The sequence below is a fragment of the Bactrocera tryoni genome, chromosome 1 (assembly GCF_016617805.1).
Source record: "Bactrocera tryoni isolate S06 chromosome 1, CSIRO_BtryS06_freeze2, whole genome shotgun sequence".
NCBI lineage: Eukaryota > Metazoa > Arthropoda > Insecta > Diptera > Tephritidae > Bactrocera > Bactrocera tryoni.
In genome coordinates, this window is record NC_052499.1 from 81,489,076 (window position 1) to 81,512,973 (window position 23,898).

Genomic DNA, 23,898 nt, shown 5'->3' on the forward strand with positions numbered 1-23,898 from the left:
TGAACAGACCGAACGGAACGTAGGAATCGGACCGTACGCGTATTTGAAAGCGGGCTTTTAAGTTTGGTCGCCAACCGCGACTCTTCAAATATATTTGGTTTATTTAACAAAAATTGGAATTTGCTCTTGAGTGCGAGTTGTATACTGCCGACGCGCCTAAACGAATTACTTGAAAACGACTTAATATCAAAAATATACTAAATGTAATTACGAATATAAAAATATACTATGCATTTCCGTGCGCGTTGTAAAATAATGTAAAGTGAATCGTGGAGAAGTGAAAAAAGTGTGTGGGAAGAAGAAAAATTCTAAATAGAAAATAATTATGGTGAATTAAATACTCAGTGATAAATTTATAAAAAAAAATATGTTTGATTAAACCAAAAAAGCTTTGAATGAAGTGAAAAAATATTTATTCTTTACAAAAGCTACCCAGAAGTGAATGTCTTCTCGCCAATAAGAAAAAAACAGGTCCTTTATTAAAGTTTCAGACAAATTAAAAAAACCAAAAAAATACATAAAAATTATTGTGTAGCCCCGTGTCACTATGAGCTCATTTCTAATGGGTTACCCACACGCGCCGCATCACGTTCAAAGCCCCATGGGTATGGGTAATGGCTTAGATCCGAAATTTCCACCCGTTGCCGACGATTATCATCACTATAATGGTCACTACTCCATGACGGCAACGACGGGACATATGTCGGGCATGGGTGCGACCATGGGCGGCGGCATGCCACCCAGTATGCCGACGCATCCGCATGCCACACACCCTGCCGACATGGTCAATGATTACATGGCAGCCGCTGTCCACCATTCTGCCGCTAATCACCATCCGCCTCATCCGCATGCACATACAAATAGCGCGCTCTCAGGTCACCATCACAATAACGGTTATACGAATTATGCGCCTACACCCACTCATCATCACCACCAAAGTCTCGGCTACTATGGCCATCATGCGGCTGCGATGCATACTGGTCCGCCGGAATTCATATCGGCCGGAGCGGTGCACTCCGAACCTATTACACCGTTGGGGAATGGTGTTTATCCACCGCCGGTAAATACGCCGAACGGTATAAGCGCTTCTCTCACCTCAAATGGATATTATAATGGTTATTATGGTACAAATGGCAGTGTCGGTAGTGCTCATTCGCAAGGTCATTCGCCACACTCGCAAATGATGGATATGCCCCTGCAATGCTCTTCGACTGAACCGCCGTCCAACACAGCACTGGGATTGCAAGAATTAGGTAAGCACAAATTTTGTTTCTTAACTCAAAGAAAAGTGTACTTAAATGAGATGAGGGGCGTATGTTTCCTGATAGTAAAAAATTTAAGCAAAGTTGTTCATAAAAATTCTTCAAGTGTCTCCCAGTTTTCAATAGCAGCAAATAAGAATCGAAATAAATCTATATTTTGAGCCATTTTCGGTGCGATAATGGGTGGTATGAGAAGCAAATAAAATAAATGATGTACACGCTCGTAGGTTTAGCGTTGCCTTTAGTATATCGAGCGCTTTAATAATTTCTAATTTTATATTTGAAGACATATCCAAACATTATTGGTATTTCCTTACTTGTGTCGACCGTTTTCTAAACAAAAGAATGTTAAGAGTACATGAAGTTTCTTCTCAATTAGGCTTCTTTGAATAACTAAGAGCTCTACTTATTTGGCGCCATACACATATAGGCACATATTGTGGTTTCGTAATCTTGTCAGACTATTAACCAAATTTTCGAAAAAGATTCCATCTTTGGCTCCATATCACAATTCTCTTAAGGGGTTTCGAATATTTTTGCTTACATATATGGAATGCAGATATATCTGAGAAAATTCCGCTGGAGTTTGAAGTTGATTCGCCAAACTGTTTCGAAGATAAGAATATATATGATTTCAGTATGAATTCGTGGAGTTATTGTAATCTGATACCAAAACTTCGAATTTTATGATTTATTGTGAACTCATTGTAATCTGATCCCGAAACTTTAAACGCGATTCGTTGTTTCGTTGAAGAAAGCTTTTTAAAATTGCTGAACAGATCGACTTGAAACATTCAAACAATCTTCTAGATATATTTGTGAAGCTCGAGGAAATATGACTTTTGATAATAATTTAGATTTTTTAAACAACTCTTTAGTGAAAAAACCACTTTTTTTGAGATATCGCCATTTTGTCAAAAGCATAATTGTGACTTGTTCTTCGATTATTAGATCTAATAATCCATAGTAATAATAGTTTTTTTTTTTGGTTTTTGGGTTGGAAATAATTTGAAGCAGTTACATTTTCTCAAGCTCACTTGTTTACAGGTTTTAGTTAAAACCTTTTTGTTAAAATCTATTAGTTAAAACCTTAACTTAGAACTTGGACGAAGGAAAAAAACTGAAATATGGATTTTTGGCAGACACTTTTACAAAAAAATTTAAATTTTAGTGAAAATTTCGAGACATCTTTTTTTCAAATAGTTGTAATCGGAAAAAAATCCTTCGTTCAAGCCTTTAAGAACTGTATCTCAAAGACGCATGTAAAATTTAATAAAGGTTGAGTTCGGTTGAGTAGTTCTCACGAAATCTTGCCAACCAACTTCAAAAACACAGTTTCGAGAAAAACGCGTTTAAAGACGGCGTATTTAGCCTAGCTAGCCTCGAGCGCACAAGTTATCATGCCTGTATCTTCGAAACTATTACTCGAATCAACAAGAAAATGTAGGAAAATATTCTAGAGCTTTTGTAGAATTTTATAAAACAATAAAAAAATAGTTTTTTTTAACACCCGTAAACCCATATAACACCGTAAGTTTGTCTATATTTCTCTTCTCTGCTTAATTAAAATCATAACCTTTAACTTTCAGTCTAACATTTCAAAACAAATTTCAACATAAGTTCTCATATAAGCTGGGAATACCCTTTCTCCAAATTAAAAAAAATAGGATTTTGTCAGGTAATAAATTTATTATAAGGCGTGAGCCCATGAAGATATATTTTTATTCATTTAAGGGTAATACAATTGTCTTAATTTTAAAAGATATTTATTTAATAAAAAAATTAATTGTTAATTTCTTTAAATTGAGTTCAAATATTGGTATTAGAATGGGCAGATAGGGCCAAATCTGGATCGCTCTCCTTAAAACCTGATAATTTCATATCCTTTGCGTAGCTTTTGCGAGCGCTTCGTTTTTGACCAGTTCTTCAATATCATGCCAAAGTTCAAGATCTTTCTTTATCCTCCATTAGCGTAGCTACCTCTTACGCGGTTATAGCCAAAAGACACGACAGCCTCAGATGAGATAATATCTTAAGCATATATAGTATATTTGTTCCTTCAAAAAGCATATGAAATAAATTTGACGACTAATAGTGTTTTCTTAAAGGTCTCAAATTGGAAAAGCGCATCGAGGAAGCCGCACCCGCCGGACAACAACTACAGGAATTGGGCATGCGGTTACGCTGTGATGATACTGGCTCGGAAAATGTTAGTATTAAAAACGAGTTTGCATTAAATTTTATTGCATGAAATGATTAATTGTTACTAATCTCTATATTTTAAGGATGACATGCTGGAAGAGGACCGTCTGATGTTGGACAGATCGCCGGACGAGTTGGGCTCAAATGGAAATGATGATGATTTGGGCGATTCGGATACCGACGACGATCTAATGGGCGAAACAACAGATGGCGAAAGAATCATATATCCATGGATGAAGAAAATACATGTGGCGGGCGTTGGTGAGTGCATAAAAAACCGTATACTAAATGCAACTGAATAGTTCCACTATTAAATGTCTAAAGGGCGCTAAAGACAGCATTAACTAAAAACTAAGTGACATTTTTAACAGTCATTAATCAAACATATGCACGTTCAAAGTGTTATTAAAATAGATCAAGTGCCGAAAGAGCACTTCAATCCACGAAGTGCGTGTGTAGTACGGTGGCACGAGTGTCTTTCGTCACTTACAATCCAACTTCGAGATATTCGTCGCTTAAATGAGATTTCAAACTATAAATAATAATAATTGTGTTCCACTTAATTACCTGCAGTTACCACGCTTGAGTAAGAAGAGAGAGAGACTGAGAGTTTCAATATCATTTTATTATGACATGCCGCACTAATTGTTTGTTTAAAATATGGTAAATGACTCCCGTGGGATAGAAACATGCTTAAACGCTGGCCAACATCACACTAAGCCAAACGCCTCTATTAATAATTCAATTACATGTATGTATGTATAGATATTCAAAAATATTTTTGAGTTGAAGTGTAGCTCATTTTTAACAAAGCGCACAACGTCAGCGTGGAATGTGGGTTCTTGAACTTGCACTGCGTGCTGGCCGGCTAAGCAGCGAAAGAGTCAAATGCTCAAATGTCAAATGATTCAGATAGTTTTCGGAGTCAGCGCCAGCCGCAGCGCAGAGCGATAATCAGGTTCCTATAACGCAGCACACACATACCTACACACTCTTGAGGTATGCATGTACTATGGACACGAGTCGATGATAAATGTCACAACATTAACATCGAATGACACGGCTCATCCGTCACTCGGTCGGTGTCATCGCCGCTTGTGCGCGATTGTGGCACTGTGCGTTGCATTAGTTCGACAGTAGTTGCCAGCATGTTGCTGCAAAGTTGTTGTATGAAACTGTTGTGCCCAAAGGCATTCAAGTATTTATCTCCTTCAAACGGTTGCTGGTTGTTCTCTGGAGGGCATTCATCGCTTATTACTTGTTGAACATTCATTTGATATTCATCATCAGCATAATCGGCTGCACATTGACATTTCATCTCAGATAGCAGTGAAAGTTTGCTTTGGCAAGGTGTAAAAGCGATGTTGCGGGGACCAAGCGCTTTAAAGCTAGATTTTGGTGGGAAAAATAAATTAGCGGTAGCCACATTTGAGTTATATTTAACAAAATTGGAAAATAATGAAAAACCTAGCTTAAATTTTCTTCCCTTTTTTATAAAAAAAATTTGAAAACAGCCAATTTCTTCATTCTTTTCACCCATTTTTGCTCAGCTGTAACTTTTTTTTCAACTTCCCCGGATTGCTTAAAATCTCATCTTTCCAACACTATATGGTATGACACAATGTGATTGGTAGCCTTGGAGATATACTACTGCCACGACATCTATTGACAAAATACGAAAAGACTTTTTCGACTAACCAATATAATAGTTATTCTACAATTTTATAGCCAATGAAGCGCTCTTTCGAAAAAATATGAAATTAGAACTTCAATATGTATACCTTTCGGCTAGCAGTGCTAGCCTAGTTAGTAAGTGTTGTAATGTATAATACTTAAGTATGGTTTTCTTATGACTAAAAATAATAGCTGAGCGCCATGTCAACACATATGCGTGGACAAACCTCCTCAATGCTTATAGCTAAACATGTGACTATAAAGACCGTAATTAAGAACATATTTGAGTTGTGACACAATTCATTCTGTTTTCGGCCTGTGCCTCAAATGCAATTATCAGCTATATATATACTAGAACGTGCTACCGTCGACGAAAATACCACATAATAACATTTATACTTACATATACTATATGTACATATATATCTACATACATATGTATATTTATGTGTATTCCCCAATGCACTTTTTCTTGATCATCGGCCTATCCACAAACTAGAAAGCCATTAACGAAATGCGTTGAAGAATTAATTACATTGCGTGTTAAAAGATAAAGAAAGAGTAAAAAGCCCATTTATAGCACTCTTCTTTATGTTTCCCGCACACAAGCCTAGTAGCGCCTTAAATACTATAAAAGCGTAATATCGGTTAACATATTAACGCATTTGCCTAATCGATACAATGTTCATACGGAATAATCATTTTTATAGTTTTTTGGAATTGTTATTAGTAATACATATTTTCCTTAAAATTATCAACAAAAATTAATAAAATGATAAATTTTTTTTTCGCTGAACGTTAAGGTATTTTTTCTAAAGAAATAATTTTATCTCACACAATCTGCCTTAAGAGAGAGTTTTTATGATATACCATAACCAAAACTTGAACATATAAAAGTTTTAATATTAACGTTAATAATGCGCTTGATTAATATAGAGTCCTGAGCTTTATTGCCAAATATCGCTTTAGGGAGTTTTATTCGATGTCATTTTTGCAAAAGAATCAGGTCTTTTCGTACTAGTATAGCGTAGGCACGGCTATAACCGTGTAAGGGGTGTCTACGCCTATAAAGAAGAATAGCACAGACACGCTTCTACACAAAACATTTACTAAAAATGTGTTGAGTTGATTCGTAAGAGATGCTGAGATCCTCTGTTTTATCTCCGATGCTAATATTGTGATATTCAAGCACTGTCTCCTTAACGTTTTCGATATTATCCCATCACCAGAGTTGGATAGACAACTCACATAAGGCAAGTTTTTGATGACTTTACGTCCTTCACTGAATGCGTTGTGTTACTGAAATATTTTTATTCATGATAAGATAGACTACCCAAATCAGTTCTGTAATATTTTCAACGATAAATTGGTAAAATAAAATTTCAAGAATTTATATTTGTTACATTTTTTTCCATGGTGAAATTAGCCACACAAACTTTTCGTGTCGTAAACAAACAACTGTTTAACATACAATAGTTAACAAATGAAGATCAAAATCAGTCGGTTGTAAGACAAATTTCGTACCAATCTAGGAAACAATGTTTGATCGATTCGGCTTCCTCGCGCAATTTATATGCAGTCCGAGTCCGAGTCAAATTTGATATTCACATTATCCTAAAAAAAACTGAAGTAATATCGTCAGAAATATTATCTTTCTCAGCAAAGACGGTTCGAAAAATTGGACAATGAGCGTGGTTCCATCCACCTTTGGGTGAAATCTATACCTCGAAAATTGAGCAATTTTAACATTGATGCGGAACATTATCCCGGTATTCTTGCCTAATACTGTGAAGATCTGATCGCAATCAGAATGACTTTCCATACATCAATAAACGGAATAAACGGAATAAAATGTTGAACAAATGTTGCTTAAGGTATTCCATTCCGCATCCAAAATTTTCCGATACCGAATATGTGGCTATGATTGTCTTTTTCCGAAAATATTCTTCCATACATAAGATATTTTAACAAAATTCATATATAATCTTTTTTCGATAATAATGTGCCGTATCGTGTCGTCGTATATCTCGTACAGCTCATTGTTCAATCGAGCGTCGATTTATGGTCATCATAAATCTTCCGCAGAACTTTTTTCTCGAAAACTCGCAACGCCGACTCATAAGATGTCATCGTCCATGCCTTCGCACCATATAGCTGGACGGGGATGATGAGTGACTTGTAGAGTTTCGTCGAGAGAGAGTTTACTTCTCAATTGCCTACTCAGTCCGAAGTAGCGCCTGTTGGTAAGGTTTATTCGGCTTTGGATTTCGAGGCTGACATTGGTGTTGCTGTTAACATTGGTTTCAAGATAGACGAAATTATCTATAACTTCGAAGTTATGACTGTCAAAAGTGGCGAGGGAGACAAGTTGCGGATGCTTTATGACGATATAGCAATAATATCGATGTCATCGGCGTACGTCAGCAGTTGTCTTGAAGAAGATTGTGCCTTTTCAGCACAATTAGCACTTATTCAGCTCTGAAGCTCGAATTGTTTTCCCCAGCAGTAGATTGAAGAAGTCGCACGAAAGGGAGTCGCCTTGTCTGGAGCATCGAATAGCTCGGAGAGTTCTTTCTCGATCCTGAAGGGGTTTTTGGTATTGCTTAAGGGTTCCCGGTGGTCTAGAACACTCAAATTATGGGTGTTTTCTAGACTTTTTTAAGGCTTAAGATAAGAGCAATCGATTTAAAATATTTACAGTTTATTCATACACTTATGAAAAGTACAAAAATATTTTTTTGTTAAATAAAAAAAATTTTTAATAATATTAAAAATGGCGTCCAAAAAAAAGCTATCTTAAAAACTGACTCCAGGTGCCGTTGTTAATTTTGACTCTTCAGAATATCTGCACCATAAAAAGCAAATAAATTATTAATCAGTAGGAGTGCAGCTATCGCTGAGACTACAACCAAAAAAAAAATGATAATTAAAAAAATTTCGCGCTTTTGAAGTTCAGATTCTGAAAACAGCTATTTTTGTTCTTAAAATTAAAATTTGATCGTAGTCCCTAATATTGATCTTATAAACACCATATTCAAATTTCAAGTGATTCGGATGGATAATTTTTTTTTTCATCAACGGCACGCCGAACAAAATAGTTTTGAGATAAATGACGTAAAAAGCATCCATTCATTGAGCCCCTTGATTATAATTGTAATACTAAGATAACATTGCCGAAAGCTTGGTAACAAATATTGTTATTAAAAATACGGAATTGTTATTAAAAATTGTTCTTATACTTTAGTGTTCCATATCTAAGTATCAAAGTTCATCAAATAACATATCCAAACGTATAATTTTTTCAAAACTGGCATGTGAAAAACGCTTATCTAAAGAGACTAAATGTACAATATGTACATTCCTCTACACAACCGCCCAGTGCAATATCTATAAAATGACTTAGAGATGGTTTCAATGTGGCGCTAAGAAAAAATCACAAATCGCAAAATTACGAAATAACAACAGCCGTAGAAAAAATTCAAAGCACAAGTTCAATATTAGGTTTTAACACGGGCGATTTCAATAAATCTCTGGTCATGCGAGTACACAGCCTTGTAAGCGAGTTTCAATGGCAAATAAGCATTCGCTACAGTACGCGCTCCGCCGGCTGCCCCTGATGAGTTTCCCAAATGCGGCGCAGAGACAAGGCGTGCGCGCGCAGTCACTTGATGACTTGCGAAAAATCACATCCACCGCTCCAAGGAGATGCAGGCGGCGCACAGATGCCGCGAATCTGTTCAACACAGACGGTTATGAATTGTAAAATCGAAATACATACAACACGAAAATGTTGAACAGAGAAAAAACGCTGCAAAACAGCAGCAGAAACAAAACCAAAAACTCGACATAACAAGCAACAAACACCGTCATCGTCATCGCCAGCATCCACAAATCAGCAGCAATACAACAGCATAACAGCACAACAGCACAACGGCGCAATATCGACAATGTCGAGAATGACGGAGTTGAATTTGAAAAGTTCGCTTTTATATGACAGATGAGGCACGAATACTCAGTTTCGATGAAAACAACAGTGCCAGACAAACGAATTGACAAAGAGACAAATACATCAATCGCATTGGCGACGCATTCAACATCGAATGAACGGCAAATTAAAACTGCCTCACTTTTACTGCTCTCTCCCTTGCTCCTGCACTGTCAAACAGTAAAAGCTCCAAAGCAAACAAAAAACTGCACATCTCGGCCTTGGTCGTACCTCGCAGCTTAATTAGCGCTCTTTCGGCCGACACACCACAATCAGTACTCATCGCCATTACAAAAGCGAACAAATAAACAACTTTTCAATATCGCACACCCTTTATCGATATTGTTTTTTTTTGTATTAGCTCGCTGACTTTGGTTCTTTAACGCTTTGCGTCAATTAAAGTATCCATTATTCTACAATTTGCAGCCTAACTTGCACTATAATGAAATCGTAACTATCCGTAAGGTGGTCCACTTCATTTATATCGACTAAAAGCCACAGTGTTTTTTTAATTTTTTTATTGTGTTTGGAAAATATTAGAATAATAGTTGTCGAAAGGAAAAGCTGAAAATCTGAGTTTGATTTCAGCCGGCAATTTAATACCCAATTGCGCCAAAGCAGCTCACTTTATGTTTTGAATTAAGTTCGCATTAAAACGATTTTCAAGGTCACTTGCAGCTTTTGTACTCGTTCTTTGCTCGCGCGGCAAATGCGTGATCGTTAGTCGGCTTTGTTCGCTTTCGTTGGTCAATAAGCTTTATTACTTTTTTTTAACAGTTCGCATCAAGTCTCCATTGTTCAATGGTTTACTAGGAATTTACAACAGCTGTTAGACTATGCTGGTATTTAGAAATAAACTTCCTGGCGTAAAATATTAGATCTACATATACTATATATTATGTTTGTATTAAAATATAGCATTGATGCAATAATAAAGGGTGAACCATTTCGAAGTTCCCTCTTTTTTAAAGAAAAAAACACAGAAACTCCAAATTTTATTATTTATTATCATTCGAAAGAACATTCTTTGGTATTTATTTTCTGAAGGTTATCTCTTTCAAATGTTGGCTGGGGCTCGGTTTTAGAAGGTCCATCCGTTGAGTCCAATTTTCGATGACTCGTTCGATGACATTTCGACTTGTAACATTGATATTTGACTTTACATATCCGCACAGAAAACAGTCAAACAGTGTGATATCACTCTATCTTTGTGGTCAATTGACCGGCCCAAAACGTGAAATTGTCTGCTCACTGAAGTACTCTCTCAATAAATCCATTGAATGAGGCGATGTGTGGAAAGTAGCGCCGTCATCTTGAAACCAAATGTCGCAGCTTCAATTTCAGGCATCAAATAGTTGGTTATCTAGTCGCGATAACGGTCGTCATTGACGGTAACCTTCTCAACGGGATAATTTTTGAAGAAATATGGACCACTGGCCCACAATCCACCCCAAAGCGTTGTTTTTTCTGAATAAATGGCTGCTGTTGTATCTCTTTAGGTTGATCTTCAACCAAATGCGGTAATTTTACTTGTTTACATACCCATTGAGCCAAAAATGAGCCTCATCGCTGAAAAAATCTAGCTCGAAAACGTCGGGTCTTCTTATAACTTTTCAATAGCCAATAGAGCGAGCTGATGTCGCTTGGGAAAGTCGAACGGCTTCAATTCTTGTCCAAGCTGTATTTTCTACGCTTTCAATTTAAGATCTCGACGTAAAATGCGACAAGTCGTTGCATACGCCAGTTCGAGTTGCTGCGAACGCGCTGAATCGGCTCTGCACGGTCTTCGTGTACACTCTCAGCTACGGCTGCTATATAAATGTTCTTCACTGCGTGCTGGACCTGCTCTATTCGGTCGAATATTATCCAATAATAAATGCTGAGTTTCAAGATGGTCGATGATATTGCGAATACTACGCTCAATAGACCGATTATGTTGACCATAAGTTAAGCGAAGCGCGCGAAACATATTCTTCATAGAACGTGAATTTTCGTAATAAAGTTGAACGATTTGTAAACGTTGTTCAGGCGGAAATCTTTCCAAGATGAAATGGTAAATAATACTTAATAAAAATAATATGACAACTTGACCCGATTCATGCGTGATCTGTCAAAGGCTATTGAAAAAGTACTTTAACTTGGATCATTTGTCATACCCGATTTACTTCATAAAGAAGTTCAGTAGAGTAATTATTTAGTAAGTCCAAAAAGCAGTAAAAGCGTTAACTCTGGTTGCATCGCAGATAAAATACCCTGCACAAAAAAAGTTTCATAAAAGAACTTCCTATTGATCGGTTAGTAGTTGTTCGGAAAATATAGCGCTACCTTGGACATTTTTCCATGTCAAATTTCCTGAGTATATCTTGTCCAATAAACATTTTTTGATATGATTCAGTTTGTATGGCAGCTACATACATATATATTATAGTTGTAGGATCTCAACAATTTCTGCGGAGATTGTAGCGATGCCTAAATGAAAACAATTCCATACAAGGCCTTTTGTTTGATCGTTCAGTTTGTGTAGGAGCTATAGGCGAGATCGATGATTCCAACAGATGAGTAGCTTCTTGGGTAAAAATATATAAAAATATATCTTAAAAATTGAAGAACTAAATCGCGTACATATATGCAGATAGCCGGATAGACGGACGGTGCTAAATCGATTTACCTTACACTTATGCTTTTTGTTGGGTCGGTTTGATTTTTGGTTAGAAATAGAAGAAGAAGTGCTTCTAAAAACACCCTCTATAAATTCAATAAATAAGTTTAAATAATATTCATCAACTACCTATATATTTTTATAAGTTAACTAACTATTAACTCTCATATAATGGGTTGTCAAAAAAGTCTTGCGGTATTTTTATTGAATTTTTTTTTATTGAAATTGAAATGAGTTTTTGATGACTCATGCCCAGCTCTTGACCGATGCTACGGCTGCTACTATGCCGGTCTCTTTCGACCAATTCAGCGATTTTATCGCAATTTTCGACGACAGGCCTTCCGGAGCGTGGCGCATCTTCGACCACCTCTACACCAGAACGAAAACGTTGAAACCATCGTTGTGCGGTGGAAATGGAAACTGTACCGGGTCCATAAACTGCACAAATTTTATTGGCGGCTTGAGATGAATTTTTGCCTTTATCGTAGTAGTACTGTAAAATATGCCGTATTTTCTCTTTATTTTGTTCCATGTTTGCGACGCTATAACTCACGAACGACGTAAAAGAAACGACAATCAATCAACAAAAAAGGTATAGCATGACCCGATGCGACGAATCAAACTAGAACTACGCGCTTTCAGCGCCAACTAGCGAAAATACCGCAAGACTTTTTTGACAACTTATTATATTACTAATTTTAAATTGTAGCATTTAATTCTATTTGCGCGAATTTGGGGAGGCTTAATTCAGCCTACGTGCATATAGTTATTATTTTGTTCAATTCTAGGTAGGTATGGTTGTATGTCAGTTCACTTTGACGTGTTCATTTAGAAAAAAGTTTAATACCCACACACAAAAGAGCTATCAAACTTCGCGCTAAACAAAAAAGTAACAACCTACAGTTGAACAACATTTGAACGAACCTAACGTTCGTTCGTTTCAAGAGAAGCACTTATTAATGATTGTATATTTATACATACATATATATTTATATATCTTATATTCAAATTAGGATGTTATAGAAGTTGTTTTAAAGTTTTAGGAAGAGGTAAACTTTGATTAACGTCATCACTTCATAGCAAGATTTTCCCCGTTCCTAGTAAGGGCCCAAAACAGTTCCTGGAAACTTCTCCTAGAAGGTCACTTAGGTTATTGATTTCTATCGTCATAAAGAGGTTCAGCTCTGAAGATTCACTACTTATATTTGACAAAAATGCTTTGAACGGAATTAAGTTAAATATTCGAAATTATTATTTTTTTTCAAAATTGATATAAGAATAAAATTGTTATGAGAATATAGTTTTGTCAGGCAAATTAAACTGTTATTCACACTCTGTGTAAAAATCTTACACTAACAGTAAAACCGGAAAATATTATTGCTCTATGTAACCTTAACTCAAGTTTTAGTTGTTTTCACTTGTGTGTAACTTTAATTTCAGAGTTGTTTGCTATGTGCCATGCTCAACGACTAAGCGTTTTTAGTGATAGCGTATAAAACATAGCTCATGCGTTCACGGTATCTAATTTAAAATATTTTCCTTACTTTAATACATTACGCGGCGTGAGTTAGAGTGGGCTGGTCGCCACGAACGAGCAACGCTTGTTCGTATTATGAATTTGCTATGAGCTCATATTTATTTTAAGCAACAAATTGCAAGTCATGTGACAAGCTGCTGATGCAGCTCCCGCTGTTGTTGAAATGTTGACTTGTTTTTTCCATAAAACATGTGAAACATGTGCATATGTACATACATGCCCCTCTCAAATATGGTGAACGTACAGAAATTGTTTAATATTTTCTTAAAACACACACTTTAGTAAGACTTGTTAAATTGTATTAAATTTGGAGTTTTGAAAACTAAATAAGATAATATTTATAGCCCTTTGGAGAGGTGAAATAAAGGGAAACATTAGAAATGTGGAAAAGTAATATAAAGGTTATATATCAGAAGAACATAGGTGGACAGATTTGAAATTTAAGTTGTCACTAATAAAAAATACATCAAAAAGAATGGCCTGGGAGGTGGGCATTTAAAGTCCCCTCTTTTAGATATTAATTTCGGCGTATTACTCTCAAAGAATCTTTATACGTAAAGCTTTGGCTGTTACCGGATCTTGCTAGATCTACGATAAATGGTTTAAAATTTAATTTTTTTGAATTTGAAGCCAACAAAAAAGATCTAACATGCCAATACTGCTTTTAGGTTAGCTTAGGCTATATTAGCTGGTAGTCATACCTTACATCGACTTTCTGGCCCTTAGTAATGTCAGAAGTTCACCTTAATTCGAGCTGAAGTATTCGTCATACAGCACGTCAATGGTTTCTGCGAACCTTAAGAGAGACTTAATATATAATTTTGACACTTCATCTAGTTCCTTGAACCGCGAAGCTGCTAGATATCTAAGACGAGTTCTAGATCAGGCTGGATAGAAGCAGAGTAGGTGTTGCAGCATCTCTGTCATGACTATTTCATCGGACGGCGTTATTGATGATCGTGTCAGTAAGTTTTGATCGGGTCATTAGGCTCACAACACTCCTGCAGTCTTTTCGAGACCGTATGAGAGCTTTGTACATAATATTAGCGATTCTGGAAGTACTTAAGGTATCTAATCTGACCTTGATCAGTCTGTCAGTCCACTGAGAAGTCCTTTTATGTATTGATTTTAGCGACTTGTACTGGTTCGGTAGTCAGTCGGCTGGCATTTTTGGCAATCCCATTGGTTTTGTGCTCTACAAAACAGTATATGTATATGCAGCCGCTTTTCTTTGAGGGTTACAAGGGCTTCTTTGCTTAAAAAAGAGATTTTTTGTAATTTTTGCTCATATTAAAAATAAAATATTTTATTAGAGTTTTTTATTGTTACAAACATATACTATTAACAAAGAAATTCTAAACTCGACCATTGTCACGCCATTTCCGGTGACCCCTCGGAAAAAAGATGCGGCCACGTTGGCAGGATAATTCCTTATAAAATCATCTAAAGTGAAAAAATACGTTTTTTAGTTAAAACCTTAACTTAACTTAGAACTTGGACGAAGGGGAAAAACGGAAAAATGGATTTTTGGCAGACATTTTTACAAAAAAAATGAAAATTTCAGTGAACATTTCTTGACATTTTTTTAAATAGTTGTAATCGAAAAACAATCCTTCACCCAAGTCTTTAAGAATGGTATCTCAAAGACCTGGATGAAATTTCATGAAGATCGGTTGAGTAGTTCTCCAGAAATCATGCCAACCTATTTCAAAAGTCTCGAGAAAAACGCGTTTAAAGACGGCGCACTTAGCCTAGCTAGCCTCGAGCATCGAGTCCTCAAGGTTGTATTTCCGAAACTATTACTCCCAATAACTTGAAAATTTAGCATAATATTCTGGAGATAAAATTTTTTGAAACCCGTAAACCCATGTAAGATTATGAACCAACATTCTCTTTAATAACAAGCTTGATTGAAGCAAATTATTTGATGCCTAATTATAGAGCTAATCTCGCTAATCTTATTGGTAGAAGTTGACTCATCTGGGAAAAAAGTTAAAAAGAACAAGTTTTAAAATGTTTTGAGAGACTTTCTTCTACATACCGCCAACATTTCTCATGGATATATTACTACTTGCAATTGTGAACATATAATTCTATAATCTATACAAATTAAAAGAATGGAAGGAATCGGATGAGTTTTTGAGTAAAATTCAACTCCCAAGTCTTATTTTCTTCTTTTTCATTTAATCCTAATACTGTTCCGAAATGCAAAAAAATATACATAGCAACATTTGTAGTCCGAAAATAAAACGAAAGTTCAGCATTCGTAAATTTATGTGAAAACATGATTCTGTGCCATCTGTCAATCAATACGGTTCAGTTACAGAATAGCCTCCGGATAAATACCCTCCAGACGCTGATCGATTACAAAAGTTAGAGAGATTGGCATAAACATAGGAGATTATTCAAATTTGAATGAAGAAAGATCGAAACAAAAATTTAATTCATAAAGAAATTTAATATCTCCCTTCAATAACTAATTAGCACTAAAAATAACAGTAAATAAATATTAATGAAGATTAAAATTTAAATCGACAACTTATGGCTATTATCTACGGAAGATCGTATTTCTGTAATTTTATGCAAATTCAATAATAATATGTGCTAATTTCCTAAACGCTCCGTTACTTTTATACAAAGAGTCACAATGGTGGTCCAGCGTAAATTCAGAAGCCTGACAAAAACGCGTAAAAAGTAAAAATAATCAGTAAATTACATATTAAAGTGTTGTCGCGATAATTAATCATATTTTATGAAATACACTCGCTTCCATGTGCCACCGATCAAACGAGAAGCAACCGCGTTGCGGATGGGTGTGAAGGAAAACAATAATTAAAGGTTGTCGTTCATTACAATCAAGCGACGGAAGTAACAATGTTATCGGCAACTGTTGGCCGGTGGTCGACGGCGTTCGACGTTTGCGTATGCCCAGTTGCCGGTGTCGCGCAACGATTCTAAGCTGTTTACACGCACTCGTTGTCGATTTTGTCGAACCTACACATACCGCAGTCGAATTGTCTTCGAGCGGCAAGGTAAAACTGATCGCGTTCGGATTAAAAAGATAAACGAAATTAACTGCGAGCAGCCTAATAAGCCGGCAACATGGTTTGAACATTCAAATAGCAAAGCGAAAGAAGCGAAGCAAAACTACAAAACAAGAAAGGGGCAAGTGACAATGAAACCGGCGCACTTTTTTCGGATTTCTACTTACTTCACCTACATAACGTAAAGTATGTACCATACATATGTACATATGTACTTGTATGTATGTAGTCGCGCATGCGTTGGCTGCAGTAGTGTCTTTCAAAAGCGTTAAGTCATAATTGTGCGATCAATCATGCATAAATTGTGAGGAAAACAAACACGCCGACAACAGCGAGAAACATCAGCCGATCAGCCGGCGAAGACGTACTACAAGTTTCAATTCTGGAAAATTGGTGAATGGAGTAAAGTCGAAAATTGGCCCATATCAGCAAGTCCATTGTCTTCGTTTCACCCGAAGACTTTGCCACATGCTATGGTAATTGCCTTTTGATGTTTTCGTTACGGTATTTTTATTTTTACAAAGTTCCATCACAATTGCTACTTGTTTCTTGCTTTTTTATGTACATACATATGTATTACATACATATTGTACATATGAATATTATGTATTTATGTATAAATAAGTAGGTGGTTGCTTCGAAACGGCGCCGATTAAATAGTAAGGTGATTCGTCGAAAGCTTATTTATATTGGGTAGTCTTTTCATATTTCCAATCAAACTACCACTTATTATTTTTTTTTAATTCTTTATTGAAAAAATACGAAAAGACTTTTTCGACTACCCAATATAACCAAATAAAGCGTGAGTCTTAAAAGGCCCAAAACAGCTGCGAAATTTTTTGAGAGACTCTAAAGCGGTCTCTCTCAACAGAAGCTAGCAACTAGTGTGCCCTTCATAAGTTGTTAAACATGTTTTAAAGGCCGCCGAAGACCCATTTTTATTCCAAGACAATAGTCAAATAAACAGTTCTTAAGTAATTCTATGAAACTGGTTGCCGATGAAAGCACACAAAAATGAAGAAAATATTTTAAGTAATATTTATTTTTGTTTTTTTCTTTAATGCTCTTACCCTCAGATTATATAACTTACAAGATATTACGATAACTCCAAGCAAACTAAATTATACCTACACTTACTATGTATGGTATATAAGTATACAGTTAGTTACTTCCATAGCTTGATTGGCCCTCGCTCCTTTATTTAAGTTGTATCATCCCAATGATACGGCACTTTACGTGTAATAAATTGGCCTCTTTTTTGTTGCCACATTAAGCATGCAATCAACACTCTCCGACTGCTTAAGAAATCGAGACAATCACTACGCATTTGGGGGATAGCAGTTGGTTAGGCTGATGTCGGGTTGCCATCCGTCATCAAGAATTGCATTCATTGGCATTGTTGTTATGTGAAATGATACGCAGTTATCGTACAACAACATTTGGCACTTTTGCTGTTGGTATTATTGATTTTCTCATCGTGTAACCGCGTTCTGTTATAAAAGAAAAAGCAAAGGAATTTTCGCTAAAATAAAATGGAGACAAAAAGAATCTTACTTACCATTCACAGGAGCGGATTTTATGGTATAAAAGGGTACAGAGCTGCCTTGCATAATAATCTATGCAAAATAACATGATGATACCTTAATGGGTTACATGGGTTTCTCCGTGTAAAAACAGCATTTTTTTTATTATTTTTTCTCATATAAAAAATTAAATATTTTATTCGAATTTTTTATTGCTACAAACATATGTGCATTATTAACAAAGAAATTCTGACATTTTTTGAAAAGAAATATTTTAAACTCGGCCATTGCGACGCCATTTCCGGTGACTCTGAAAAAGATGCGCTCGCTTTGGCAGGATAACTCTTTACAGGACCATCAATTGAAAAAATACGTGTTTTAGTTAAAATCTTAACTTAGAACTTGGACGAAGGAAATAACTGAAAATTCGATTTTTTGCAGACATTTTTACAAAAAAATTAAAATTTCGACATCTTTCTACAAATAGTTGTATTCGAAAATAAAATCCTTCTTTTATGAAAGTAAGAGTTGAGTAATTTTCGAGAAGTTTTACCAACCGACTTCAAAAACAGAGTTTCGAGAAAAACGCGTTTAAAGATGGCGCACTTAGCCTAGCTAGCCTCGAGCGCACAAGTTCGCAAGGCTGTATATCCGAAACTATTGCTCCGATAAACATGAAAATTTAGGACAATATTCCAGAGGTGTTGGAGAATTTAATAAGACAAAAAAAATGATTTTTTGAAACCCGTAAGCCAAGTTTTCCACACAAAGACCTGAGTTTGTTGGGTCAGCTCTATGGCAGTATATGCTATAGTAGGTCGATCTGTTCAATTCTTTTTCGAAAATTTTAGCAGCGTTTTTGATGATAATCTACGCCAAGCGTTTTGAAGATATCTTGTCTAACAAAAAAGTTTTCCGTATAAGAGCTTGACTTTGATCGGTCAGTTTGAGTAGCAGCTATATCCAATAGTGATTTGATAGTGGCGTTGTTTCCGGCAAAAGAGCAATTTCTTGGGGAGAAAAGGATATGTGAAAATTCAAGAATGATATCTCAAAACCTGTGGAGCTAGGACGAGCATAGCTACAGAGACGGAACTGGTATATAAACTCTTGACCCAATATGGTGGAAAAAAAGTTTGTAAAAGCTGTACGAGTATTCATTCATGAGAAATAATTATTATCCTGATGAGTTTCTTGCCGAATGCCGTAATAGGGGACGAAATTACTTGAAAGAAGTAAATTAGACCTACTTCTGCATTTTCTATACAGTGCACTGATCTAAGCACTTAAATAATAAAACAGTTAGCCAGATAAGTAATAGTTCCAATTTTTCGTGGGAAACACCAATCGAAAATGGCCTTGGCCTCAAAAGTTGTTTCTATTTATTGCGAAATTTGGAAACTAAGAGATCGCTATCTTACCATTGCTTATACAGTTATATAAAAAACCGGCTGTCATCCGTTATTTCTCTATTAATCTTAAATGTTATTCCCAATTGGGCATTCGGCTGTCTTTACGTCTTATTTACACATTTATTGAGCGAAAATAAAGCTTTCATTGAAATTGTTTATCGGATTGTAAAACCAATCAATTACAAAGCCATTTACAATGTTTGTTACGAAGCAGTAAATGAGGGAAAGAACAATAGAAATATAAAATTGTTGAAAACACTCCAAAAGACAAATATATTTCACTTTAGCACAAGTCATATTTCACGTTAAGTTAATATATTTTTCAATGATTGCCACAACTGTAAACAAACTTACAATTGCGCAAGTGAATTCATGTTTATAGTATGTTTGTATGTAAGTCCACTTTTTGTGTTGAAGAAAGTTCTTTTGCGCTGCGGCAGCAGGTGTTGGCAATTCTTGTGAAACTTACACAATTTTCTTGAGCCCACCGTTTGAGAAAAGGGTTGATTTTTCTTGTTGCCTCGCGAAAGTAACCAACTGCTTACTGCTTACCGTTGCCCTTGAGGGAAAGTCTCTTTTAAGTTATACACTTAGTTATCAGTTATTGTCCGTTTTTTCCTCGTGCACTTCACCATTTTTGATGTTGATTAATTGTACTGTCGCCTAACAACACGCTTCACACTGGCCTTTGCCCCGTCAAAGAGTGACAGCGACTGCGACAGACGCATCAGTTGCCACACCTTTCGCATACGAATGCACAACTGTGTTCGTTTTCCGACAAAGTTAAATTAAAAATTTCCACCAAAGTCAAGGAGTCAGTACGAATTTGGCTGAAGTTTGATTAAATGCGCGAACATTTGGCACAAATGCCGCACTCGCTTGAAGGGGGGGATGGAGAGGAGTGCTTAACGATTAGCTGTCAGTTTACCATAATTTGGTGGCTTCAAGTTTTGGCTCAGCGATAAAAGCGCAAAACGGTTAATTAAGTGGCAAAAAATGAGCTTGAAGCTGGAGAGCTCTAATCATAACTTCAAGTTTTAAGATTTTATAGAGAAAATAATATAGTAATATGTTAAATTACTCAGCTCGAAATTTGTAATTTCGCATTCTATTAAAAAAACATTCTCATAACTAAATTGAAACCATTTTTATTTTCAGCAAATGGCTCCTATCAGCCGGGCATGGAGCCGAAACGCCAACGCACTGCTTACACCCGCCACCAAATACTCGAATTGGAGAAGGAGTTTCACTACAATCGTTATCTCACACGACGAAGACGCATCGAAATCGCACATACACTCGTGTTATCGGAGCGACAAATCAAAATCTGGTTCCAAAATCGACGCATGAAATGGAAAAAAGACAATAAATTGCCCAACACGAAGAATGTGCGCAAGAAGACGGTGGACGCGAATGGAAATCCAACACCGGTAGCGCCGAAGAAGCCGAAAAGAGTGAGTGCAAAGAAGCAAGCGCAGCAACAACAACAGCAGCAGCAGCAACAATTGCAGCAGAGTAGTCAACAACAAACACAACAACCTCCAGTAATAAATGAGGTAAGTTTGAAACTTCCTATATAAGAAGTACATAGATTATAGATATGTGTTTACATACAGCTACATTATTGATATTCCTATTCGTAGATTTGTATGCTCTCGCGTTTTCTATCCGTGAAATCGAATACTTTTAATAATATTTGAAATATTAAGTTGAATTGCTGGCTCCGATGGTTAAAAAATAAATCGAAAAGGGAGCGTGGAATGATCTTTACTCAGGATATTGTATATATATAGGTCTTTCAAGATTTAGAATCTCACATCCTTCCCCACAACCTTATGAACGTAAATTTATATAGTTTAGACGATATATTACATATCTTACGACAGTCAAACTACGTGATCGACTCGGAAATTGATTTTTATTCGATCTTGATCTGTTAACTCCAAACTATTTTGTTCCACTTCCTAAACAACAACAAAAACCGAAAAATGATCAAGAGTAAAATCGGATTTCGGGTGGACGGTTATCGCCTACTTTGCATTATAATCTCTTAGAATCACTCAAATCGGACTGCAAATCATTATTTAATTAAAGCGTGATCCATTTCGAGGTTCCCTAGTTTCTTTAAAGAAAAAACTCCGAATGTAATTGAGAATGTTTATTATCATTCGAAACAACATTCTTTGGCATTTATTTTCTGAAGATTATCTCTTTCAAATGGTGGTCGCGGCTACGTCTCAGATGATCCATGATTGAGTCCATGACTCGTTCGCGCATTTCGTGTGGTAACTGGCGAATGACACTCGTGATGTTTTGTTCTGAGGTCTGAATCGAAGCGGGATTGTCCGCATAGACTTTACATATCCTCACAGAAAAAGGTCACCGAAGTGTTCTCTCAATAAATCCAATGAGTGATGCGATGCGTGTGAAGTGGCGCCGTCTTGTTAAAACCAAATGTCGCCAAGATTACAAGCTTAATTTTCAGGCATCATACAAGTATATACATATATATATTTTTCCCGTAGTTCCTAGTACATCACCGTTTTAATAAACGACTATTATGTCGCGATAACGGTCGCCATTGACGGATACGTTCTTACCGACATCATTTTTGAAAAAATATGGACTGATGATTTTATCGGCCCACAAACCTCCCAAACCGTTGTTTTTTCTGGTTGCTCTTCGCCCCAAATGCAGAAATTTTACTTGTTTACAAACTCATTGAGCCAGAAATGGGCCTTATTGCTGAACAAAATTTGGCTCGAAAACATCGGTTATTTTTAGAACTTTTCCAGCCCATAGACCGAAGCGATGTCGGTTGGGAAAGCCGAGCACCTTCAGTTCATGCACAAGCTGTATGTTTTACGCTTTCATTTTAAGATCTCGACGTAAAACGCGCTAAGTCAATGCATACGTCGATCCGAGTTGATGCGAACGGCAACGAATCGGCTCTCCATGGTCTTCCTGTACACTCTCAGCCATAACTGCTATTTTTTCTTAACTGCGTGGTGGACGTGGTCTAATCGGTCGCTTTCCATATATCTATCAGAAACTTTGCATCTAAAAAGATGCTTATATGTCTGAACCACCGATATTGGACCACTATACTTGTATGTTTCAGTTCATATATGGAAAGCTTTTTACTTGACAAGATATCTAAAATTTCCAAACATATTGTTTAGAATGGAAATAAGTAGGAAAACGTTTTCCGTTAGGTGCAAAGTTCGTTATATATAAATATATAGCAAATAAATCTAGCAAATTAACATTTGGTGCAGTCAAAGTTAACGCTTTTTCTTGACTTTTTTTGTACTGAACTCACTCATATTAATCATTATTTCCTCTATTTCATTATATTTTCTAGTGCTTGCGCACGGACAGTTTGGAAAGCATAGGCGATGTCAATTCGTCGCTGGCAAACACACCGTATATGCCTATCCCCAGTGATCCATCGAACATGCTTAACGCTGCAGCGCTGCACCAGCATCCATGCAATAACAGCAGTAACAACGGAAGTGGCAGCTACACAGGATCTCAACAACAACAACAAATGCCAAATAGTCATGCGAATGGTGGCATTAACGGTGTACCTGTCAGCTTGCAGGCAACCAACAACAACAATCAAATGCATGCGAACCTTCATCCCGCCAATCAGCACACACACACGTCCCTGCCGCCGCCAACGCAGCAACCGGATATGATGGCGAATCTGCAACACATAAAACAGGACTATGATCTAACCACACTGTAGAAATTGCGCATATGGGACAGACGGCCGGCCTAGGGTTCTTAAAGTATAGACAAATTAATTAATTTCATACAAATGAGTCTTGAATTACATTTACCTGCACTTTTAGTCTTTTAAATGTGTACGAGCAGTGTAATTTATGCAGCTAACTACAATAACTGTAAAAGTAAGCATTTTATGAGTTCGCACTTATTACATTTCAGTTGCCAAATTTTTATAATTTGTTGGGCAATGAACAGTTATCTTATTTATTTAGGCAATATTCTTGTTATTTACTTATAGAAAACTGGAAAAGGAAATTTTTATTACATTTTTCTCCTACAACCCCTTACGAGCATAAACACGCTAAAATTAGCGGGAAAGCGCAAACTATATTTACCTTAACCTCAAAAATATTTTATTATTATTATGCTTTTTCTTTAAAAGACATAATTAAGTAGCTTTTCAAATTGCCATTCTCAATGATGGTCAATAACAGATTCGGAAAATGCAGTGAATTAGTTAAGTTGAAATATTAATGTACATATATCGTATAAATACAACTAAATACATATGTGCATATGTATATGTGAACAAAGTGTTTTTGTACAGCCTGTACATATACATAAGTAGGGATTTAAACTGTAGATATTACTGTATTTACAAATGGCTTATGTAATTATATGCATATGTACGTATATATAAAGTAATGCTATTCAATGAATTCTTGTCGAAAGAAATAATATCAGTACATACAATTAAATACATAGTTATAGCGTATACATAAGTAGTTATAGTTGTAATTTAAAATATGTTTTATTTAACTTTATTATAATAATGTATAAGAAGATTGTACACAAACTTATAGACAAT

At 36.1% G+C, this 23,898-nt stretch overlaps 1 protein-coding gene across 1 annotated transcript; it reads left to right on the forward strand.

The window, feature by feature from the left end:
• Nucleotides 1–455: 455 nt before the first annotated feature.
• LOC120766681 (homeotic protein deformed) lies at nucleotides 456–23,792 on the forward strand. Its single transcript, XM_040092322.1, has 5 exons — nucleotides 456–1,253; nucleotides 3,371–3,471; nucleotides 3,548–3,725; nucleotides 20,457–20,854; nucleotides 22,663–23,792. Exons 1-5 carry the CDS (start codon nucleotides 548–550, stop codon nucleotides 23,047–23,049), a joined length of 1,770 nt encoding a protein of 589 aa, XP_039948256.1. The 5' UTR covers nucleotides 456–547; the 3' UTR covers nucleotides 23,050–23,792.
• The last annotated feature ends 106 nt before the right edge of the window (nucleotides 23,793–23,898 follow it).